The sequence below is a fragment of the Microcaecilia unicolor genome, chromosome 5 (assembly GCF_901765095.1).
Source record: "Microcaecilia unicolor chromosome 5, aMicUni1.1, whole genome shotgun sequence".
Lineage (NCBI taxonomy): Eukaryota > Metazoa > Chordata > Amphibia > Gymnophiona > Siphonopidae > Microcaecilia > Microcaecilia unicolor.
Window position 1 is genome coordinate 85,121,651 of NC_044035.1, and position 18,650 is coordinate 85,140,300.

Sequence of the window (18,650 nt, forward strand, 5' to 3'; positions counted from 1 at the left end):
CTACAGAGTACATCCAAAACAAGCTTCTACAGAGTACATCCAAAACTTAGTTTTTATTTTCTCATGTCCATCTTCCAAAATTCCAGATAGCAGATGCACAAATCAGCAAGACACAAAGCAGTCCAAAACAAGTAAAGTCAGAAAAAACAGTTTATACCTAATTGTTCACCTTTGGGTTTTAAAAAGCAAAGCCATATGCATGTAAGGACCTGAATAATGAATTAAAACAAAGTTTAAAGCAAATGTAATACTTAGTAGCAATAATGAAACAATGATGGAATATTCAGTAGTAAGCAACCTGAGCCAACAGATTTATTTTCCACTGAACATAATTAACTTTGTATGAATGTCGTGACTATTAGTGTGCTGAACTGGACAATGTTGGCACATTAAGACTGACTTTGGACAGACTTTCTGCATGAAGGAAGACCTCCGCTCATTATTCAATTCCTTCTCTGTGAAATAGTAGTAATAAAAAAGGCAAGTGCATTTTTATAATGTACCACTGCAATCTACAAAAGGAGCAGGTTCCCACATGCCATCTTTATCTTTTGATGTAGGCGCAGGAAAAAAAAGATATTACATGTTCCCAGGTTTCAACCTAATGTTTTTTTTTTAATTATATTTTTAAATAGGTTAGTCTGATTGTTAAGCACCTGAAAATATCTCTGTATGAATACAGAGAGTCCCTATAACCAGTCTCCAAAATGACATGATTTACAATTTAGAACAAAGTAGTACTCTAACCGATGAAACCAATACTTCCTCTGTATACATCAATATACTGCACAAGCCAGCATGTTAAAAAAATATAAGTAAGAATATTAAATAAAAATGCTACCAACAATAAAAAGAAAAAAAAATGACAACTTGGAAAGAGCAGCTCCTAGATTTGTTTGCTTTGGGTAAATGAGGATAGCAGCTGCATGGAGGAAAGCAAGGGAGACAATACATACCTAATGGCTTTCAACGTTTTTACTTCAACCCCCGTTTGAGCCACTGCCACCCAACTTGGCTGCAACAAAAATGAAGCCATGTGCGGGGCCATAGTCCTATGTGCGCCACTGGCGCCTCTGCCAGTTTCCTTCCTCCACCCAAACATGAAGTTACTTTGGGAATATGAAGTTACTTTTGGGGGGGGGGGGGGGGTGGAGGAAGGAAACTGGAAGAGGGGGCAGTGGTGCACAGCTTCATTTTTGTTGCAGCCAAGTCAGTTGGGTAGACAGCGGCTTCAGTGACCCAGTCAGTGAGGGGCAGGAAAGGAAAGGTAGCGGTTCCTCCAGGCTGCCGCGGACTCAAAATGCAGTGGCCGGGAGGAAAAGGTAATAGTACGAACCTTTTGGTGCATAGGTGCCATTTTTTCTAAAGATCTGTTTGAGGGACCGACTGCTCCCCCTGCACCCCTCCCCTATGTCACTGGGAGTTGGTCCAGAGGGTGGCTACAAAATTAATAAGCTGTCTCAGTCATAAATCATCATTGGACATTACAGAGTTTAGAAACCCACGAACTGACAAAATTTACTACTTAAAACAATACACAGATTGCAATACCAAAAATGCTGTTCACATCATTATTTGTCCCTGTTCCTTACTTTATGTGGGAAAAACTATGAGAAAAATAAAAATACGTAAGACTGAACATAGAAGCAACAAAGAAATGTTTGACCGCACCATTAGTTCAACACTGTGCTGAATTCTCCCATTCCTTTGCTGATTTAAGATTTTTTGTCTATCAAGTAATCAAAACACCGTGGTGGGGAGGCGATACTGATTCTCTTTTACTATAAAAGGAACAGTGATGCATTTTTTAGATGGATACAGTTTTCCTAGCAGGTCTGAATAATGAACTAGACTTATCTGTCTTTCTGCATTGACTACTCTATAGAAGGAAGAACATTGAAATTTAGAGATGAAAGACTTTTTCAAATAAGTAACAACAATGTGTTATTTTTAAACACAGGTTAAGCCCTCTCCATCTGCAACCTAAATTTGGACTATATATATATATATATATATATATATATATATCCTGAAAGTATCACCTTACTATGATTTCATTCATTCAGTAACAATATATATATATATGAGCCTCCCTGTATCTTAAATTTGCCATTATCAGCATTTTTGTTTTTGTTGCATTACTGTTCTTGCTACTATGAAATAGCTTCTGTGGGATTCTTTAACATGATCTTTTCTGACATTATTCTGGACAATCAAATGAGATATGTAATGTTGTTCATGACATATGTTCTTTACTATTGTTTTTTGTCACTATGAAACAGCTTTGTGTTTCTGATCAGTAAGCATGGTATCTCTCTAACTCCTGCATTGTGTGTCTAATATCAGATATACGTGTTCTCTACCCATTATTTAGAAATCCAAAATTATGACCACGTTACAATCATCTATATTCTACCTCATATTGTTCCATATGTGAAAAATAGTAATTCTGGTACATTGACTGTCAACAATGGACTCTGGATTCATTGCTATATCGGACACAGACCCTTTCATTGGTTTAGTCACCGGTATATTCATTTTGTTTATAATACTCACGATTTGAAAATATCCCATCTGATCATATGACACTTCAAGGTTTAAATTTAAGAACAGTTATTTTTACTACCTGGTCTGGTCTGTGTCAAGATTCTGAGATGTAACCGGATATTGCTGTTGAATCTGAGGGACATTTTCTTTTTTAATTTATTTCATCTTATGGTTTTATTTTTTGGTTCTTATTTCTAATTTAAAGTTTCGTAGTTAACAATATGTATTTCATCATCATACTTGTCAGTATCACAGAACGTTTTTTACTTAAGTTCAGCATGCATATCATAATAATTACTATTTTACTATTTACTAATGTTTACTATTTTACTATTACACGGTTTAATTGTATTTTACTGAACTTTAGTTTGCCCTACGGTCTTGTGTAAGCCACATTGAGCCTACTACTAGTGGGAAAATGCGGGGTATAAATGTGTTAAAATAAATAATAAATAAATAATGACAACAGCTTGTCTGTCACTTTTAAATCGCACCATTGAGTTTCACTTTCTGTTTGATTGTACCTGAAGCAAAAGGAACACTGCACTCCTGTGCGGAACATGTAGACATTTTACATTTATATTTGGAACGGTAAGTTTGTTATTTTTTTAATATATTGCACATTTTTATGCTTCGGATCAATTGATTAACTTACTGGCCAGTTGGCATCTTTTCTGCATTCTTATTATATGTTTTTAACATCCAGATACCATCTGTTTCCTTTAATGCCAACATACATTAATATTGGATATTTAGCATACAATTTCCGGATTTATTAGATTGTATATTTTCATATTAGTTTCAAGTTGATACAACTTCTGCAGTTTTAGCGACATGAGCTACATAACTGATAGTATGTTTTTTGGCGCCATTTTTTGTCACAGCTTTTTATATTACACTAGCCGTTAAGCCCGTTAAAACGGGCGTGTATTGGAATGTTTTTTTTCCCAAGGCCCCCCTCCCGTTGCAGCTGCAAGGCCCCCTGCCATCCTCCTTCCCTGCCAGCTCCAAGGCCCCCTCTGTCCCTCCCTCCCAGCTCCAAGGCTCCAGTCCTCCCCCCTTCCCAGCTGCAAGGCCCCCTGCCCTCCCTCCCTCCCAGTTCCAAGGCCCCAGGCCCTCCCCCCCAGCTCCCAAGGCCCCCTTCCCTCCCTCCCTCCCAGTTCCAAGGCCCCCTGCTCTCCCTCACAACTGTAAGGGGCCCCCTGCCCTCCCTCCCAGCTCCAAAGCTCCAGTCCTCCCCCCTTCCCAGCTGCAAGGCCCCCTGCCCGCCCCCCCTCCCAGTTCCAAGGCCCCAGGCCCTCCCCCCCCGCTCCCAAGGCCCCCCTCCCTCCCTCCCAGTTCCAAGGCCCCCTGCTCTCCTTCACAACTGTAACAGCCCCCCTGCCCTCCCTCCCAGCTCCAAGGCTCCAGTCCTCCCCCCTTCCCAGCTGCAAGGCCCCCCGCCCTCCCTCCCAGTTCCAAGGCCCCCTGCTCTCCCTCACAACTGTAAGGGCCCCCCTGCCCTCCCTCCCAGCTCCAAGGCTCCAGTCCTCCCCCCTTCCCAGCTGCAAGGCCCCCCGCCCTCCCAGTTCCAAGGCCCAAGGCCCCCCCAGCTCCAAGGCCCCCTTCCCTCCCTCCCAGTTCCAAGGCCCCCCCTTCTTCCCAGCCAGCTGGAAGGCCCCCTTCAGTCCAGCCCTCCCAGCTCCAAGGCCCCCCCTCCTTCTGAGACCTCCCATGTCCCCTCCCCCCCCCCAAGGTAGCAGCTACCGCCCCCCCACCCGGAGTCGCCACCACCCCCCCCCCTCACCCGGCCCGGGCCCTCTCTTCGTTATTCAACTTACAGCAGTGCCGAAACAGCAGCAAGCAGCAGCTCCCGTTGGCCTTCCTTCACTGCCTGTGCCTCGCCCTCGTGTGACGTCACGTCGGCGAGGGCAGGGCACAGGCAGTGAAGGAAGGCCAACGGGAGCTGCTGCTTGCTGCTGTTTCGGCGCTGCTGTAAGTTGAATAACGAAGAGAGGGCCCAGGCTGGGTGAAGGGGGGGGTGGTGGCGACTCCGGGGGGGTGGGGGGTGGGGGTGGGGCGGTAGCGGCTACCTTGGGGGGGGGAGCGGGTAGCGACGTCAGCGGTTCCCTCCCTCCCCTTCCGCGCAGTTTCCCTCTCTGTCCCGCCCCCTCCCCCCGTCATCACGTCTTGATGCGGGGGCGGGACAGAGAGGGAAGTCTCTACTGCGCATTTGCAGGTGAGTCGGTCACTTGCCATTTACAGGTTTGATGACTATCTCCTCCTCCTACTACTTATTTCTAAAGCGCTACTAGACATACGCAACGCTGTAAACTTGAACATGAAGAGACAGTCCCTGCTCGATAGAGCTTACAATCTAATTAGGACAAAAGAGATAAGGGAATATTAAAGTGAGGATGATAAAATCAGGGTTCTGAACAAGTGAATAAGGGTTAGGAGTTAAAAGCAGCATCAAAAAGGAGGGCTTTTAGCTTAGATTTGAAGACAGCCAGAGATGAAGCTTGACGTACCAGCTCAGGAAGTCTATTCCAGGCATATGGTGCAGCAAGATAAAAGGAACGGAGTCTGGAGTTAGCAGTGGAGGAGAAGGGTGCCGATAAGAGAGATTTACCCAGTGAACGGAGTTCACGGGGAGGAATGTAGGGAGAGATGAGAGTGGAGAGATACTGAGGAGCTGCAGAGTGAATGCACTTATAGGCTAATGAGAGGAGTTTGAACTGTATGCGGAAATGGATAGGAAGCCAGTGAAGTGACTTGAGGAGAGGGCTAATATGAGCATAACGACACTGGCGGAATATTAGTCGTGCAGCAGAATTTTGAACAGATTGAAGAGGAGAGAGATGGCTAAGTGGGAGACCTGTGAGAAGCAAGTTGCAATAGTCTAAGTGAGAGGTGATGACAGAGTGTGGATGAGGGTTCTGGTAGTGTGCTCAGAAAGGAAAGGGCGAATTTTGCTGATATTATAGAGAAAGAAACGACAGGTTTTAGCAGTCTGCTGAATATGTGCAGAGAAGGAGAGGGAGGATTCGAAGATGACCCCAAGGTTACGAGCTGATGAGACAGGAAGGATGAGATTGTTATCCACAGAAATAGAGAATGGGGGAGGATCTTCAAATCTTTGCTCAAAGCCCACCTCTTCAATGTTGCTTTCGGCACCTAACCTTTATACCTTTCAGGAAATCTAGACTGCCCAATTTGACTGCCCCTATTTGACTGACTGTACATTTGTCCTTTAGATTGTAAGCTCCTTTGAGCAGGGACTGTCCTTCTATGTTAAATTGTACAGCGCTGCGTAACCCTAGTAGCGCTTTAGAAATGTCAAGTAGTAGTAGTAGTAGTAAAGATGAGAAGCTCAGTCTTGGTCATGTTTAGTTTCAGATGGCGCTGAGACATCCAGGCAGCAATGTCAGACAGGCAGGCCGATACTTTGGCCTGGATTTCGGCTGAGATTTCTGGTGTGGTGAGGTAGATCTGGGAGTCATCAGCATAAAGATGATACTGAAAACCATGGGATGAGAGAGTACCAAGGGAAGACGTATAGATGGAGAAAAGAAGAGGTCCCAGGACGGATCCCTGAGGTACACCAACTGACAGTGGGATAGAAGTAGTCATAAATAATGTGCCAGGAGCTCAATTTAATGACTTTTAAAAAGATACAGATCACATTGTTTTTATATTTTTAGCAGATGCTCACCGTGTGGTTCAAGCAACACTTAAACAGTTGACGATATCAGGAACGTTTAAAAGTCAACTACTGAAGCACAATTAGAAATCCAATTCATTATCGTTACTGCGTGTTAGTTTTAAAATTTATATAGACAAACGTTTTAAGTTAACCAGTGAAGTACAATTATAAGATAAATTTATTATTGTTACTCTGTGTTGGTTTTCAACGATACAATTCAACCAGACAACTGTTTTATTTATGATCATTATATACATATATTTTTTGAAAGGATTTTAGTCAAGTTTGTAGTGGACTCAGCTTTCTTAAGTTGTCTTAGTCAACTTAGAGCAAATGGTGAGTCCTTTTGCCGATTTACCTAAGTTTAGTTGTCTTTTAATACATGAATCTAAATGTCACTTCAGCAATATCACTATTAGCGTAACTTCATTACTGTCATCATATTTGTTGTTATAACAAATTCTCTAATTTGGATATGTTTCATCACATCTCAATTTTATTATTTTTTATAATAGTATATTATGTTTGTTACACTGGTGACACCACGGTTTAGGTATATCGCAGTATTTGTTAATATGTATGTTCACATTATTTATGTATTGGTTCCCCCATAAGTTTTTAATGTCTGTTTTTTAATTTAATCCTAGATAATAAAACTCATCCTCAACGTTCTGAGGACACTGACGTCACTGTCAGGTCCTCCGGGCACTTCCTTCCGGTTCGAAGACTTCGTGGTGGTGAAGCCACCGAAAACACTGTGTTCGGGCCCCGCCCTCGTGTCAAACGTGATGACGTCGAGGGCGGAGCAATGGCGTCAGTGGCTTCACAACAAACGACGCAGCAGATTGAAGGTGGCGTGCCGAGATCCGCAACAATGGCGGCCAGTGCCATCAGAACCCCGAAAGGGGTGAGTAGGGAGGGAAGGGGGGGGGGAGGTTCGGAAGGAAACCGGCCTAGCGCCCGTTTCATTAACGCAACGGGCATGTTTTACTAGTTTGTTTATAATACATGATTTATTATTATATTTATGTTCTAATGCAGACCCCTGATGAAGGCGCTTCACGCTGAAACACGGCCTGTGTCAGGTCAATGACATATGATGAATGAATAAAGATTTTTGCCCCGCTTGTGAAGGCCCCTGGTACTTTTTTTTTTGCTATTTGGACTTTATTCTGTGCTTTGAACCCTCTCTGTTTTTTGCTATAAATCACATAGGGCCAGGCTTATGGACCTCAACATGTATACGGAGGGAATATGATACAGATGTTTAAATACCTCAGTGGCGTTAATACACAGGAGGTGAGCCTTTTTCAAATGAAGGAAAACTCTGGAATGAGAGGGCATAAGATGAAGTTAAGAGGAAATTGGTTTAGGAGGAATCTAAGAAATACTCTTCAAGGAAAAGGTGGTGGATGCGTGGAATGGCCTCCCGGTGGAGGTTGTGGAGACAAGAACTGCGTCAGAATTTAAGAAAGCATGGGACAGGCACGTGGGATCCCTCAGGAAAAGGAGGAGTTAGTGGTTACTGAGGAAGGGCAGACTGGATGGGATATTTAGCACTAAACTGCCATCATGATTCTATGTTTTCACTATTCCCCCCACCCCCAAAACCAAGTTTCAGCACAGTCCTTAACATTTTAAGAGACTTATTTTGCTCTCAGACATTTTCATCTCCATTTGTATAATTCTTTTCGTGTTCTGTTTTATTTGAAGAATATCTTAGCAACATTTCCTCTCAGCCACTAAGAATAAGAACAGAACCCATTCTTATATTAAATCTCTGTGTTCCCCCATTAAAGTTGCCTTTAAGCAAATGATATCTAGTGACAGCAAAAAATTATAACAGATTAGTATACTCAGGTGCTACAGGCAATGACAAAATGGGTCTGAACAAGCTGAAAAGAAACAAAAGCCCATTGCATGAAATCTAGACTAAACCTATTTTCATTAAACACTACAATTTTCTGTAATATCTCCAGCTTTGTATAAATACCTTATATAGAGCTCTTTTATATTACTTCATGATTAATATTCCTGTGAATAAATATGAAAACTAGCTGTGAGGTTACTAAGACAATTTTAGGAAGTCTGATAGAGATTCACATGCTTCAAAAGGTACAGTAACATAAGATGCAAACCATTTTAAGCAAAAAAAAGTTCTAGACTTATGAAGCAGCAGACTCCCAAGACAGTAGAAATCTTTTTACAGAAAGGGTGGTGAAAGCATGGAACAGCCTCTTGGTGGCAGTAAAAACTGAAAAAGCTTGGGTTGTCAAAGTGAAGGTAAAACTGTTCTCATAATACAAACGGAAGGAAATTAAGCAGTTTCAATGGGCCTCCTGTCCCTGTGACACTGTATAAGTAAATAATTAGCATTTTGTAAATGACTCCTTCAAACTATTTTGCTGAATTTACTAACCTTGAAATTTGGAGAGAAATATCTATTGGCCTTGTCTTTATTTGCCTTGTCTAGATCATTCTTTGTTAATGTGAGAATAAGATATTCCTTGTCATTATCTGAGCGCTCTGTACTGTAAATACCATCAAGTTCTGATTCTCCAAGTAAACTCCCATTTTCTACTTTTTCAGAGTATTCTTCAGGTCCCGGTATGAAGAACGTGTTTACCCAAAAATGGAACATTTTGTCCTAAAAAAAAAAAAATAAAGGCAGAAAAAATTATATAACCTATGAGATTTACTGATATATATGTTATTTTTGCTAATTTGAAAAATCAGAGAGGCACGGTGCCCTAGCAGATAACGCATCTGATAGAATTTTTAAAAAATACTAGTGTGAAGGTAAGGTTAAGGTAAGAAAAGGCATGAAGTTTAAACAATGCTATATCTAACCATCTCTGGGAAAAGGTGACCAGTCACCAGAAACAAAAATGAGGTTTTAATGAATTTTGTTACAGCAAACTATTTGTGCTACAACAGTCCAAAATGTATTCTTTTATTTGGGGGGGGGGGGGGGGGGGGGGGGGTACTTACTGAACCTCAAAACATGCAACTTTTGCAGACTGCTTATGGACCCATGACATTGAAAAAAAAAGAAAAAAAAAGCTATTCTCAACATTTTGGATCCGCTATTTTAGTCATCTTTCTCCCAGAGATGGTCGCACATTCTTAAGCAGTTGGAAAAACATCTGCTTTGAATGAAATGTCTGTTAGGAACAGATGTGACAAATATTCTGTGAAAAAAACAAGCACATAGATGTAGTAGATGGATCTGAAAGTCCATATCCTATATAATAATTTGCACCATAAACGTTCCATGAAGCTGCCTGGGCCCGTGCCTCCATTCTGATTGGCTGTGCCTGGGACTGAAGCTTTGGATGATGTCATCCAGAGAGCCCAAGCAACAGCAGTGCGGGCCCAGGCAGCTTCATCGAACGTTCATGGAAAATAAAAGCTAAGAAAAAGAAAGGACAAAAACCAACCCCCTCCCCAGAAAAGCAGATTAAAGAACTTTGCTTGCTTGACCTCCCTGCCGGCCACCTGAACAGCAGCGCTGCCTCTAAACCCTCACGAGCACACGCACAATAAGCAGGTTCTAGCGCGCGCGCACAGAGCTCACTGGGCTGCTGCAGGATGCCGGCGGTGCAGCAAACACTTAACAGGAGGGAGCAGAGGAAGACTCCCTGGCCCACGAGCCGCCTCGAGCCCTTCACCCGCCAATGGCCGTCGCCGCTGCTACTGCCCCGCGCTTCCATATCACAGGGTGCAGCCCAGGGTCCTTGGCTCGGCGCCCACACGTCTCCCTAAAGGCAGCGCGATACCAGCTGCAGCCTGGGCCCCTGAGAGGCATTGCGGGGCTGCAAGTGCGGTGCACTTCTCTCTTCACTGCAGGACTCGACGTAAGACACACACCTCTCCATCCCGTTGAGTTCCAACTGCGGTGCCGGACAGAGCACAATCTGTCAGTGCCTCCCTCCTCTTTCCAAGTCGGATGAGTACTGCGCAAGCGCCCCGCTACCCTCACTCAGCTGTCTCAAGGGCTCTCCTGTCCCCCAATCCCCAGGCTTAGTGGTGCGCGCTGAATTAATCTAAAGAAGCACAGGAATTATCCCACTGTATTTAGCACTATTCGAGGAGGATGAGATCAGGCTTATGTTGTCTGTGTGAGATTTTATGGCTTTTCTGTGCTATTTGTTTTGACGGGGCGGGCTGCAGGTCGACTCGCTCTGCTGGGCGGGCGGCCTGGCGTTGGCGTGTGGGGTGGCAAGCTGGTTGACTCGCACTGCTGTTGCTTGGGCTCTCTGGATGACGTCATCTGAGGCTTCAGTCCCAGGCACAGCCAACCAGAATGTAGGCACGGGCCCATGGAATGTTCATGGTGCAAATTATTATATAGGAAGGATGAACGTTCCATGAAGCTGCCTGGGCCCTTGCCTCCATTCTGATTGGCTGTGCATGGGACTGAAGCCTGGGATGACGTCATCCAGAGAGCCCAAGCAAAGCGAATGCTACATACCTGTAGAAGGTATTCTCCGAGGACAGCAGGCTGATTGTTCTCACTGATGGGTGACGTCCACGGCAGCCCCTCCAATTGGAAACTTCACTAGCAAAGGCCTTTGCTAGTCCTCACGCGCCCATGCGCACCGCGCATGCGCGGCAGTCTTCCCGCCCAAACCGGCTCGTGTTCGTCAGTCCCATATGTAGCAAGACAAAGATAAGGGAAGACACAACTCCAAAGGGGAGGCGGGATGGTTTGTGAGAACAATCAGCCTGCTGTCCTCGGAGAATATCTTCTACAGGTATGTAGCATTCGCTTTCTCCGAGGACAAGCAGGCTGCTTGTTCTCACTGATGAGGTATCCCTAGCCCCCAGGCTCACTCAAAACAATAAACATGGTCAATTGGGCCTCGCAACGGCGAGGACATAACTGAGATTGACCTAACAACTTATCCAACTAACTGAGAGTGTAGCCTGGAACAGAATAAACATGGGCCTAGGGGGGGTGGAGTTGGATTCTAAACCCCGAACAGATTCTGAAGCACTGACTGCCCGAACCGACTGTCGCATCGGGTATCCTGCTGCAGGCAGTAATGAGATGTGAATGTGTGGACAGATGACCACGTCGCAGCTTTGCAGATCTCTTCAATAGTGACTGACTTCAAGTGGGCCACTGACGCAGCCATGGCTCTAACATTGTGAGCCGTGACATGACCCTCAAGAGCCAGCCCAGCCTGGGCGTAAGTGAAGGAAATGCAATCTGCTAGCCAATTGGATATGGTGCGTTTCCCCACAGCCACTACCCTCCTGTTGGGATCAAAAGAAACAAACAATTGGGCGGACTGTCTGTTGGGCTGTGTCCGCTCCAGATAGAAGGCCAATGCTCTTTTGCAGTCCAATGTGTGCAGCTGACGTTCAGCAGGGCAGGAATGAGGACGGGGAAAGAATGTTGGCAAGACAATTGACTGGTTCAGATGGAACTCCGACACTACCTTCGGCAAGAACTTAGGGTGAGTGCGGAGGACTACTCTGTTATGATGAAATTTGGTATAAGGGGCCTGGGCTACCAGGGACTGAAGCTCACTGACTCTACGAGCTGAAGTAACTGCCACCAAGAAAATGACCTTCCAGGTCAAGTACTTCAGATGGCAGGAGTTCAGTGGCTCAAAAGGAGGTTTCATCAGCTGGGTGAGAACGACATTGAGATCCCATGACACTGTAGGACGTTTGACGGGGGGCTCTGACAAAAGCAAACCTCTCATGAAGCGAACAACTAAAGGCTGTCCTGAGATCGGCTTACCTTCCACACGGTAATGGTATGCACTGATTGCACTAAGGTGAACCCTTACAGAGTTGGTCTTGAGACCAGACTCAGACAAGTGCAGAAGGTATTCAAGCAGGGTCTGTGTAGGACAAGAGCGAGGATCTAGGGCCTTGCTGTCACACCAGACAGCAAACCTCCTAAATAAAAAGAAGTAACTTCTCTTAGTGGAATCTTTCCTGGAAGCAAGCAAGATACGGGAGACACCCTCTGACAGACCCAAAGAGGCAAAGTCTACGCTCTCAACATCCAGGCCGTGAGCCAGAGACCGGAGGTTGGGATGCAGAAGCGCCCCTTCGTCCTGTGTGATGAGGGTCGGAAAACACTCCAATCTCCACAGTTCTTCGGAGGATAACTCCAGAAGAAGAGGGAACCAAATCTAACGAGGCCAAAACGGAGCAATCAGAATCATGGTGTCTCGGTCTTGCTTGAGTTTCAACAAAGTCTTCCCCACCAGAGGGATGGGAGGATAAGCATACAGCAGACCCTCCCCCCAGTCCAGGAGGAAGGCATCCGATGCCAGTCTGTCGTGGGCCTGAAGTCTGCAACAGAACTGAGGGACTTTGTGGTTGGCTCGAGATGCAAAGAGATCTACCAAGGGGGTGCCCCACACCTGGAAGATCTGTCGCACTACTCTGGAGTTGAGCGACCACTCGTGAGGTTGCATGATCCTGCTCAACCTGTCGGCCAGACTGTTGTTTACGCCTGCCAGATATGTGGCTTGGAGCAACATGCCGTGACGAGCCCAGAGCCACATGCTGACGGCCTCCTGACACAGGGGGCAAGATCCGGTGCCCCCCTGCTTGTTGATGTAATACATGGCAACCTGGTTGTCTGTCTGAATTTGGATAATTTGGTGGGACAGCCGATCTCTGAAAGCCTTCAGAGCGTTCCAGACCGCTCATAACTCCAGGAGATTGATCTGCAGATCGCGTTCCTGGAGGGACCAGCTTCCCTGGGTGTGAAGCCCATCGACATGAGCTCCCCACCCCAGGAGAGACGCATCCGTAGTCAGCACTTTTTGTGGCTGAGGAATTTGGAAAGGACGTCCCAGAGTCAAACTGGACCAAATCGTCAACCAATACAGGGATTTGAGAAAACTCGTGGACAGGTGGATCACGTCTTCTAGATCCCCAGTAGCCTGAAACCACTGGGAAGCTAGGGTCCATTGAGCAGATCGCATGTGAAGGCGAGCCATAAGAGTCACATGAACTGTGGAGGCCACGTGGCCCAACAATCTCAACATCTGCCGAGCTGTGATCTGCTGGGACGCTCGCACCCGAGAGACAAGGGACAACAAGTTGCTGGCTCTCGTCTCTGGGAGATAGGCACGAGCCGTCCGAGAATCCAGCAGAGCTCCTATGAATTCGAGTCTCTGTACTTGGAGAAGATGGGACTTTGGATAATTTATCACAAACCCCAGTAGCTCCAGGAGGCGAATAGTCCTCTGCATGGACTGTAGAGCTCCTGCCTTGGATGTGTTCTTCACCAACCAATCGTCGAGATAGGGGAACACGTGCACTCCCAGCCTGCGAAGCGCCGCTGCTACTACAGCTAGGCACTTGGTGAATACTCTGGGCGCAGAGGCGAGCCCAAGGGTAGCACACAGTACTGGAAGTGACGTGTGCCCAGCTGAAATCGCAGATACTGCCTGTGAGCTGGCAGTATCGGGATGTGCGTGTAGGCGTCCTTCAAGTCCAGAGAGCATAGCCAGTCGTTTTCCTGAATCATGGGAAGAAGGGTGCCCAGGGAAAGCATCCTGAACTTTTCCTTGACCAGATATTTGTTCAGGGCCCTTAGGTCTAGGATGGGACGCATCTCCCCTGTTTTCTTTTCCACAAGGAAATACCTGGAATAGAATCCCAGCCCTTCTTGCCCGGATGGCACGGGCTCGACCACATTGGCGCTGAGAAGGGCGGAGAGTTCCTCTGCAAGTACCTGCTTGTGCTGGAAGCTGTAAGACTGAGCTCCCGGTGGACAATTTGGAGGTTTTGAGGCCAAATTGAGGGTATATCCTTGCCGGACTATTTGGAGAACCCACTGATCGGAGGTTATGAGAGGCCACCTTTGGTGAAAAGCTTTCAACCTCCCCCCGACCGGCAGATCGCCCGGCACTGACATGTTGATGTCGGCTATGCTCTGCTGGAGCCAGTCAAAAGCTCGCCCCCTGCTTTTGCTGGGGAGCCGTGGGGCATTGCTGACGAGAGCGAGCGCGCTGGGGCTTAGCCTGGGCCGCAGGCTGTCGAGAAGGAGGATTGTACCTACGCTTACCAGAAGAGTAGGGAACAGTCTTCCTTCCCCCATAAAACGTCTACCTGAGGAGGTAGATGCTGAAGGCTGCTGGCGGGAGAACTTGTCGAAAGCGGTATCCCGCTGGTGGAGCTGCTCTACCACCTGTTCGACTTTCTCTCCAAAAATATTGTCCGCTTGGCAAGGGGAGTCCGCAATCCGCTGCTGGATCCTATTCTCCAGGTCGGAGGCACGCAGCCATGAGAGTCTGCGCATCACCACACCTTGAGCAGCGGCCCTGGACGCAACATCAAAGGTATCGTATACCCCTCTGGCCAGGAATTTTCTGCACGCCTTCAGCTGCCTGACCACCTCCTGAAATGGCTTGGCTTGCTCAGGAGGAAGCTTGTCCACCAAGCTTGCCAACTGCCGCACATTGTTCCGCATATGGATGCTCGTGTAGAGCTGGTAAGACTGGATTTTGGCCACGAGCACAGAAGAATGGTAGGCCTTCCTCCCAAAGGAGTCTAAGGCTCTAGAGTCCTTGCCCGGGGGCGCCGAAGCATGCTCCCTAGAACTCTTAGCCTTTTTTAGGGCCAGATCCACCACACCAGTCATGAGGCAACTGAGTGCGCATCAGCTCTGGGTCCCCATGGATCCGGTACTGGGACGATCTTCTTGGGAATGTGGGGATTACTTAGAGGCTTGGTCCAGTTTGCCAGCAATGTCTTTTTTAGGACATGATGCATGGGTACTGTGGACGCTTCCTTAGGTGGAGAAGGATAGTCCAAGAGCTCAAACATTTCAGCCCTGGGCTCATCCTCCACAACCACCGGGATGGGGATGGCCGTAGACATCTCCCAGACAAAGGCCACAAAAGACAGACTCTCGGGAGGAGAAAGCTGCCTTTCAGGGGAGGGAGTGGGATCAGAAGGAAGGCCATCAGACTCCTCATCAGAGAAATATCTGATGTCCTCCTCCTCCTCCCACGAGGCCTCACCATCGGTATCAGACACAAGTTCATGAACCTGTGTCTGAAGCCGTGCCCGGCTCGACTCCGTGGAAACACGGCCACGGCGGGAGCGTCGAGAGGTAGACTCCCTCGCCAGCACCGGCGAAGCTCCCTCCGCCGACGTCATCGGGGAGCCTTCCTGGGAGGCGGCCGCAGTTGGTACCACAAGCGGCACCGATGTCAGAGACCTCACCCGGGCAAGGGGCCAGCCAGCGCCTCACTCGACGGTACCGGTGGCGCAAGCACCCCCGGTACCGGAGGGGAAGGGCGCAACAGCTCTCCCAGGATCTCTGGGAGAACGGCCCGGAGACTCTCGTGCAGAGCGGCTGTGGAGAAAGACATGGAAGCCGATGCAGGCGTCGAGGTGAGAGTCTGTTCCGGGCGTGGAGGCTGTTCCGGGCTGTCCAAGGTGGAGCGCATCAACACCGCCTGAACAGAGGGTGAGCGGTCCTCCCGGCGTCCATGCCTACTGGGTGCCGACTCCCTCGGCGATCCAGAGCTCTCGGTACCGATGCGGGAAGGAGACCGGTGTCGATGCTTCTTTGATTTTTTCAAACGAAGCATGTCACCGGAGCTTCCCGGTACCGACGAGGAGGACGTAGAATCCAGCCGTCTCTTCCTCGGGGCCGAGGCCGAAGAAGGTCGGTCTCGGGGGGGCTGTACCGCAGGAGCCCTCAGGGTAGGGGGAGACCCACCCGAAGGCTCACCGCCACCAGCAGGGGAATGGACAGCCCTCACCTGCACTCCAGTTGAAGCACCACCGTCCGACGACATCAGCAACAGTGGAGGTCCCGGTACCACCGACGCCGACGCAGCCTTTCGATGTCTCGGTACCGACGATGCAGAGGGTCGATACCTCGATGCAGTCGATGCCGAGGTCGAAGGTCTTGAAGCTGCCGACGTCGATGCACTCGATGACTCCGGTGCTGTTGTCGACGAAGAGCCCGAGAACAAGACGTTCCACTAGGCCAATCTCTCTACCTGAGTCCTCTTCTGTAAAAGGGCGCAAAGACTACAGGCCTGCGGGCGGTGCCCAGCCCCCAGACACTGAAGACACGACGCGTGCCTATCAGTGAGCGAGATTACCCGGGCGCACTGGGTGCACTTCTTGAAGCCGCTGGGAGACTTCGATGACATGGGCGGAAAATCACGCCGGTGAAATCAAAATTCGTAATGGCAACTAAGGGCACCAAAATAGGGAGAGAAAAAACCCATACCGAGGCCTCAAAAAAGGCCTACCCCGAAAGCGAAAGGAAACTTATGTCGGGGAAAACAAACTGGACACACGGGAAGGGACAAGACCGAAACGTCTCTTTTTTTTTTTTTTTAACAAAATCGCGAAGACGCGCGAGGGTCAACTTTGAGGGGCGCGAAACGGCGCAAAACACGACCGTCCCGAGCGTGGACAAAAGAAGACTGACGAACACGAGCCGGTTCGGGCGGGAAGACGGCCGCACATGGGCGCGCAAGGACTAGCAAAGGCCTTTGCTAGTGAAGTTTCCGATTGGAGGGGCTGCCGTGGACGTCACCCATCAGTGAGAACAAGCAGCCTGCTTGTTCTCAGAGAATAACAATTTCACTCAGTGTAGACAGAGAAAGTGAAGAGCAAAACACTTTGCCACCTAGAAAAGACCGACGTTATATTTTGAACAAAGAAAGTTGAAGATCAAAATCAAGGGTGTCAAACTTAAGACCTATGGCCTGGAAATCAACTAGCACTACTGTTACTTCTCACTGAAACAGCTGACAACACAGAAATGCTCTTGTTCTGTGTGGCTACTCTCCAACACTGAACCTGGCAGTAAAAGTTATAAAATATCTCCTTCCATTCTGGCCCAATACAGCACATCAACTGTAAGTTCACCTTGAGACAACTAGCAGCTTCCTTTCTACTCTGCCCTGCAGAGGGACCCATTGAAGCTCATCAAAACACTGACGTGATCAGCAGGGATAAAACTTTTGAGATCAGGGGGGACCCCCCCCCCCTTACAGAAAAAAAAAGACCACCAGGGACTGTAAACAAGAAAGGCTATGAGCTCTCAGTTGTCCCACCATATGAGCGCTGACCATCAAAATTAGTAGAAAGGAAATAAAATTATTTTCTATTTACACACTGCTGGAAAAATCATAATCAAACTCAAGAAAGCCAAATAAAAAGCTCTAACTGAACAGACATTACAATGATAGGCTATACATTTCATGTCCTTGAACCAGGAGATTCACTGTTTGGAAGCACGGTTTTCTTTAAGGCAGTAGGGTTCCCAAGCCTGCCCTGAAGGTTTCCCAGCCAGTCAAGGTTTTCAGGGAATCCACAACGAATAGTCAGGAGAGAGACTCGCCTGCTGTGGAGGCAGCGTGCAAATCTTTCAAGAATGTTCACTGTGGATATCCTGAAAACCTGTCTAGGGAGGCCCCAGGACAGGTTTGGGAACCACTGCTTTAAGGTTTCCTTGTAAATGAATACTTTGGATTATGAGTTTACTTTTTCTGAAACTTCTGAACTACAACCTTTTTAGAAAGGCTGCAGTGTTTCTAGAGTAACTAATGTATGGTAGCATCTTCCCCAGAAAAAGCTAAGTCAGAACAATTTCCACCACCTACCAACTTCTTTATTTTCTTAAACTTTACTTATATATACCCTGCCCGGAGTGTCTCTCTGTAACAGGAAGTTCCACCTCAGATCTTCCTGTTACAGATAGATGCTTTGGGCCGGGAGAGAAGCAGCACTGTTTTCAGTGCAGCCTGCAGCGGTGAGAAGGGAGAAGGAGCCGCAGTGGAGAGTGGGCCTGCTAAAGATGTGAACCGGGGGGGGGGGGGGGGGGGGGGGGGGGGCCGGGGCGATTTGGTGTCCATGGAATGGTGGGGAGTGTTAGAGAGGGGATGAGATGGCGCCCATGGAGGGGAGGGGATGATTTGGTGTCCATGGAGGGGTGGGGAGCGTTAGAGAGGGGATGAGATGGCGCCCATAGAGGGGAGGAGAAATAGATACCGCCTGTGGAGTGGAGGGGAAAGGAAACGAGGAGATGGTGCCCAGGGAGGGAGAGAGAAAGGGAGATGGTGCCCATTCGTATCATACGATTAATTGTGCGATTAAATTTTTAAAATTGCGCTCAACTGTAGAATTCAAACTTTTAATCAATGTACAGCCCTATTATCTATTTAAAAAGCTCTAATTACCGACACATTAAATCTGAGCTTAGTTCGTGGGAAGGAAAGACATGGTGTCCATGGAATGGAGAGGAGAGGAGGGGAAAGGGAAGGGAAGATGATAAAATAAAATCACCAGACAACAAAGGTACTAAAAAATATATATATTTTGGTAGGGTTGCACAATTGGCGCCACCGACCCCACTCAGAGCTGCCAGAGACACCTACCGGACTCAAAGCTGGGGCTCCCCCCA

The 18,650-nt window shown here is 47.6% G+C and overlaps 1 protein-coding gene across 1 annotated transcript in view; it reads right to left on the reverse strand.

The window, feature by feature from the left end:
• The window catches only part of PTEN (phosphatase and tensin homolog), a 308,757-nt gene that overhangs the window by 47,388 nt on the left and 242,719 nt on the right, over window positions 1-18,650 (reverse strand). Inside the window, exon 8 of the mRNA XM_030203074.1 lies at window positions 8,652-8,879. Coding sequence (XP_030058934.1) covers window positions 8,652-8,879 — 228 coding nt within the window. The remainder of the gene's footprint in view (window positions 1-8,651; window positions 8,880-18,650) is intronic.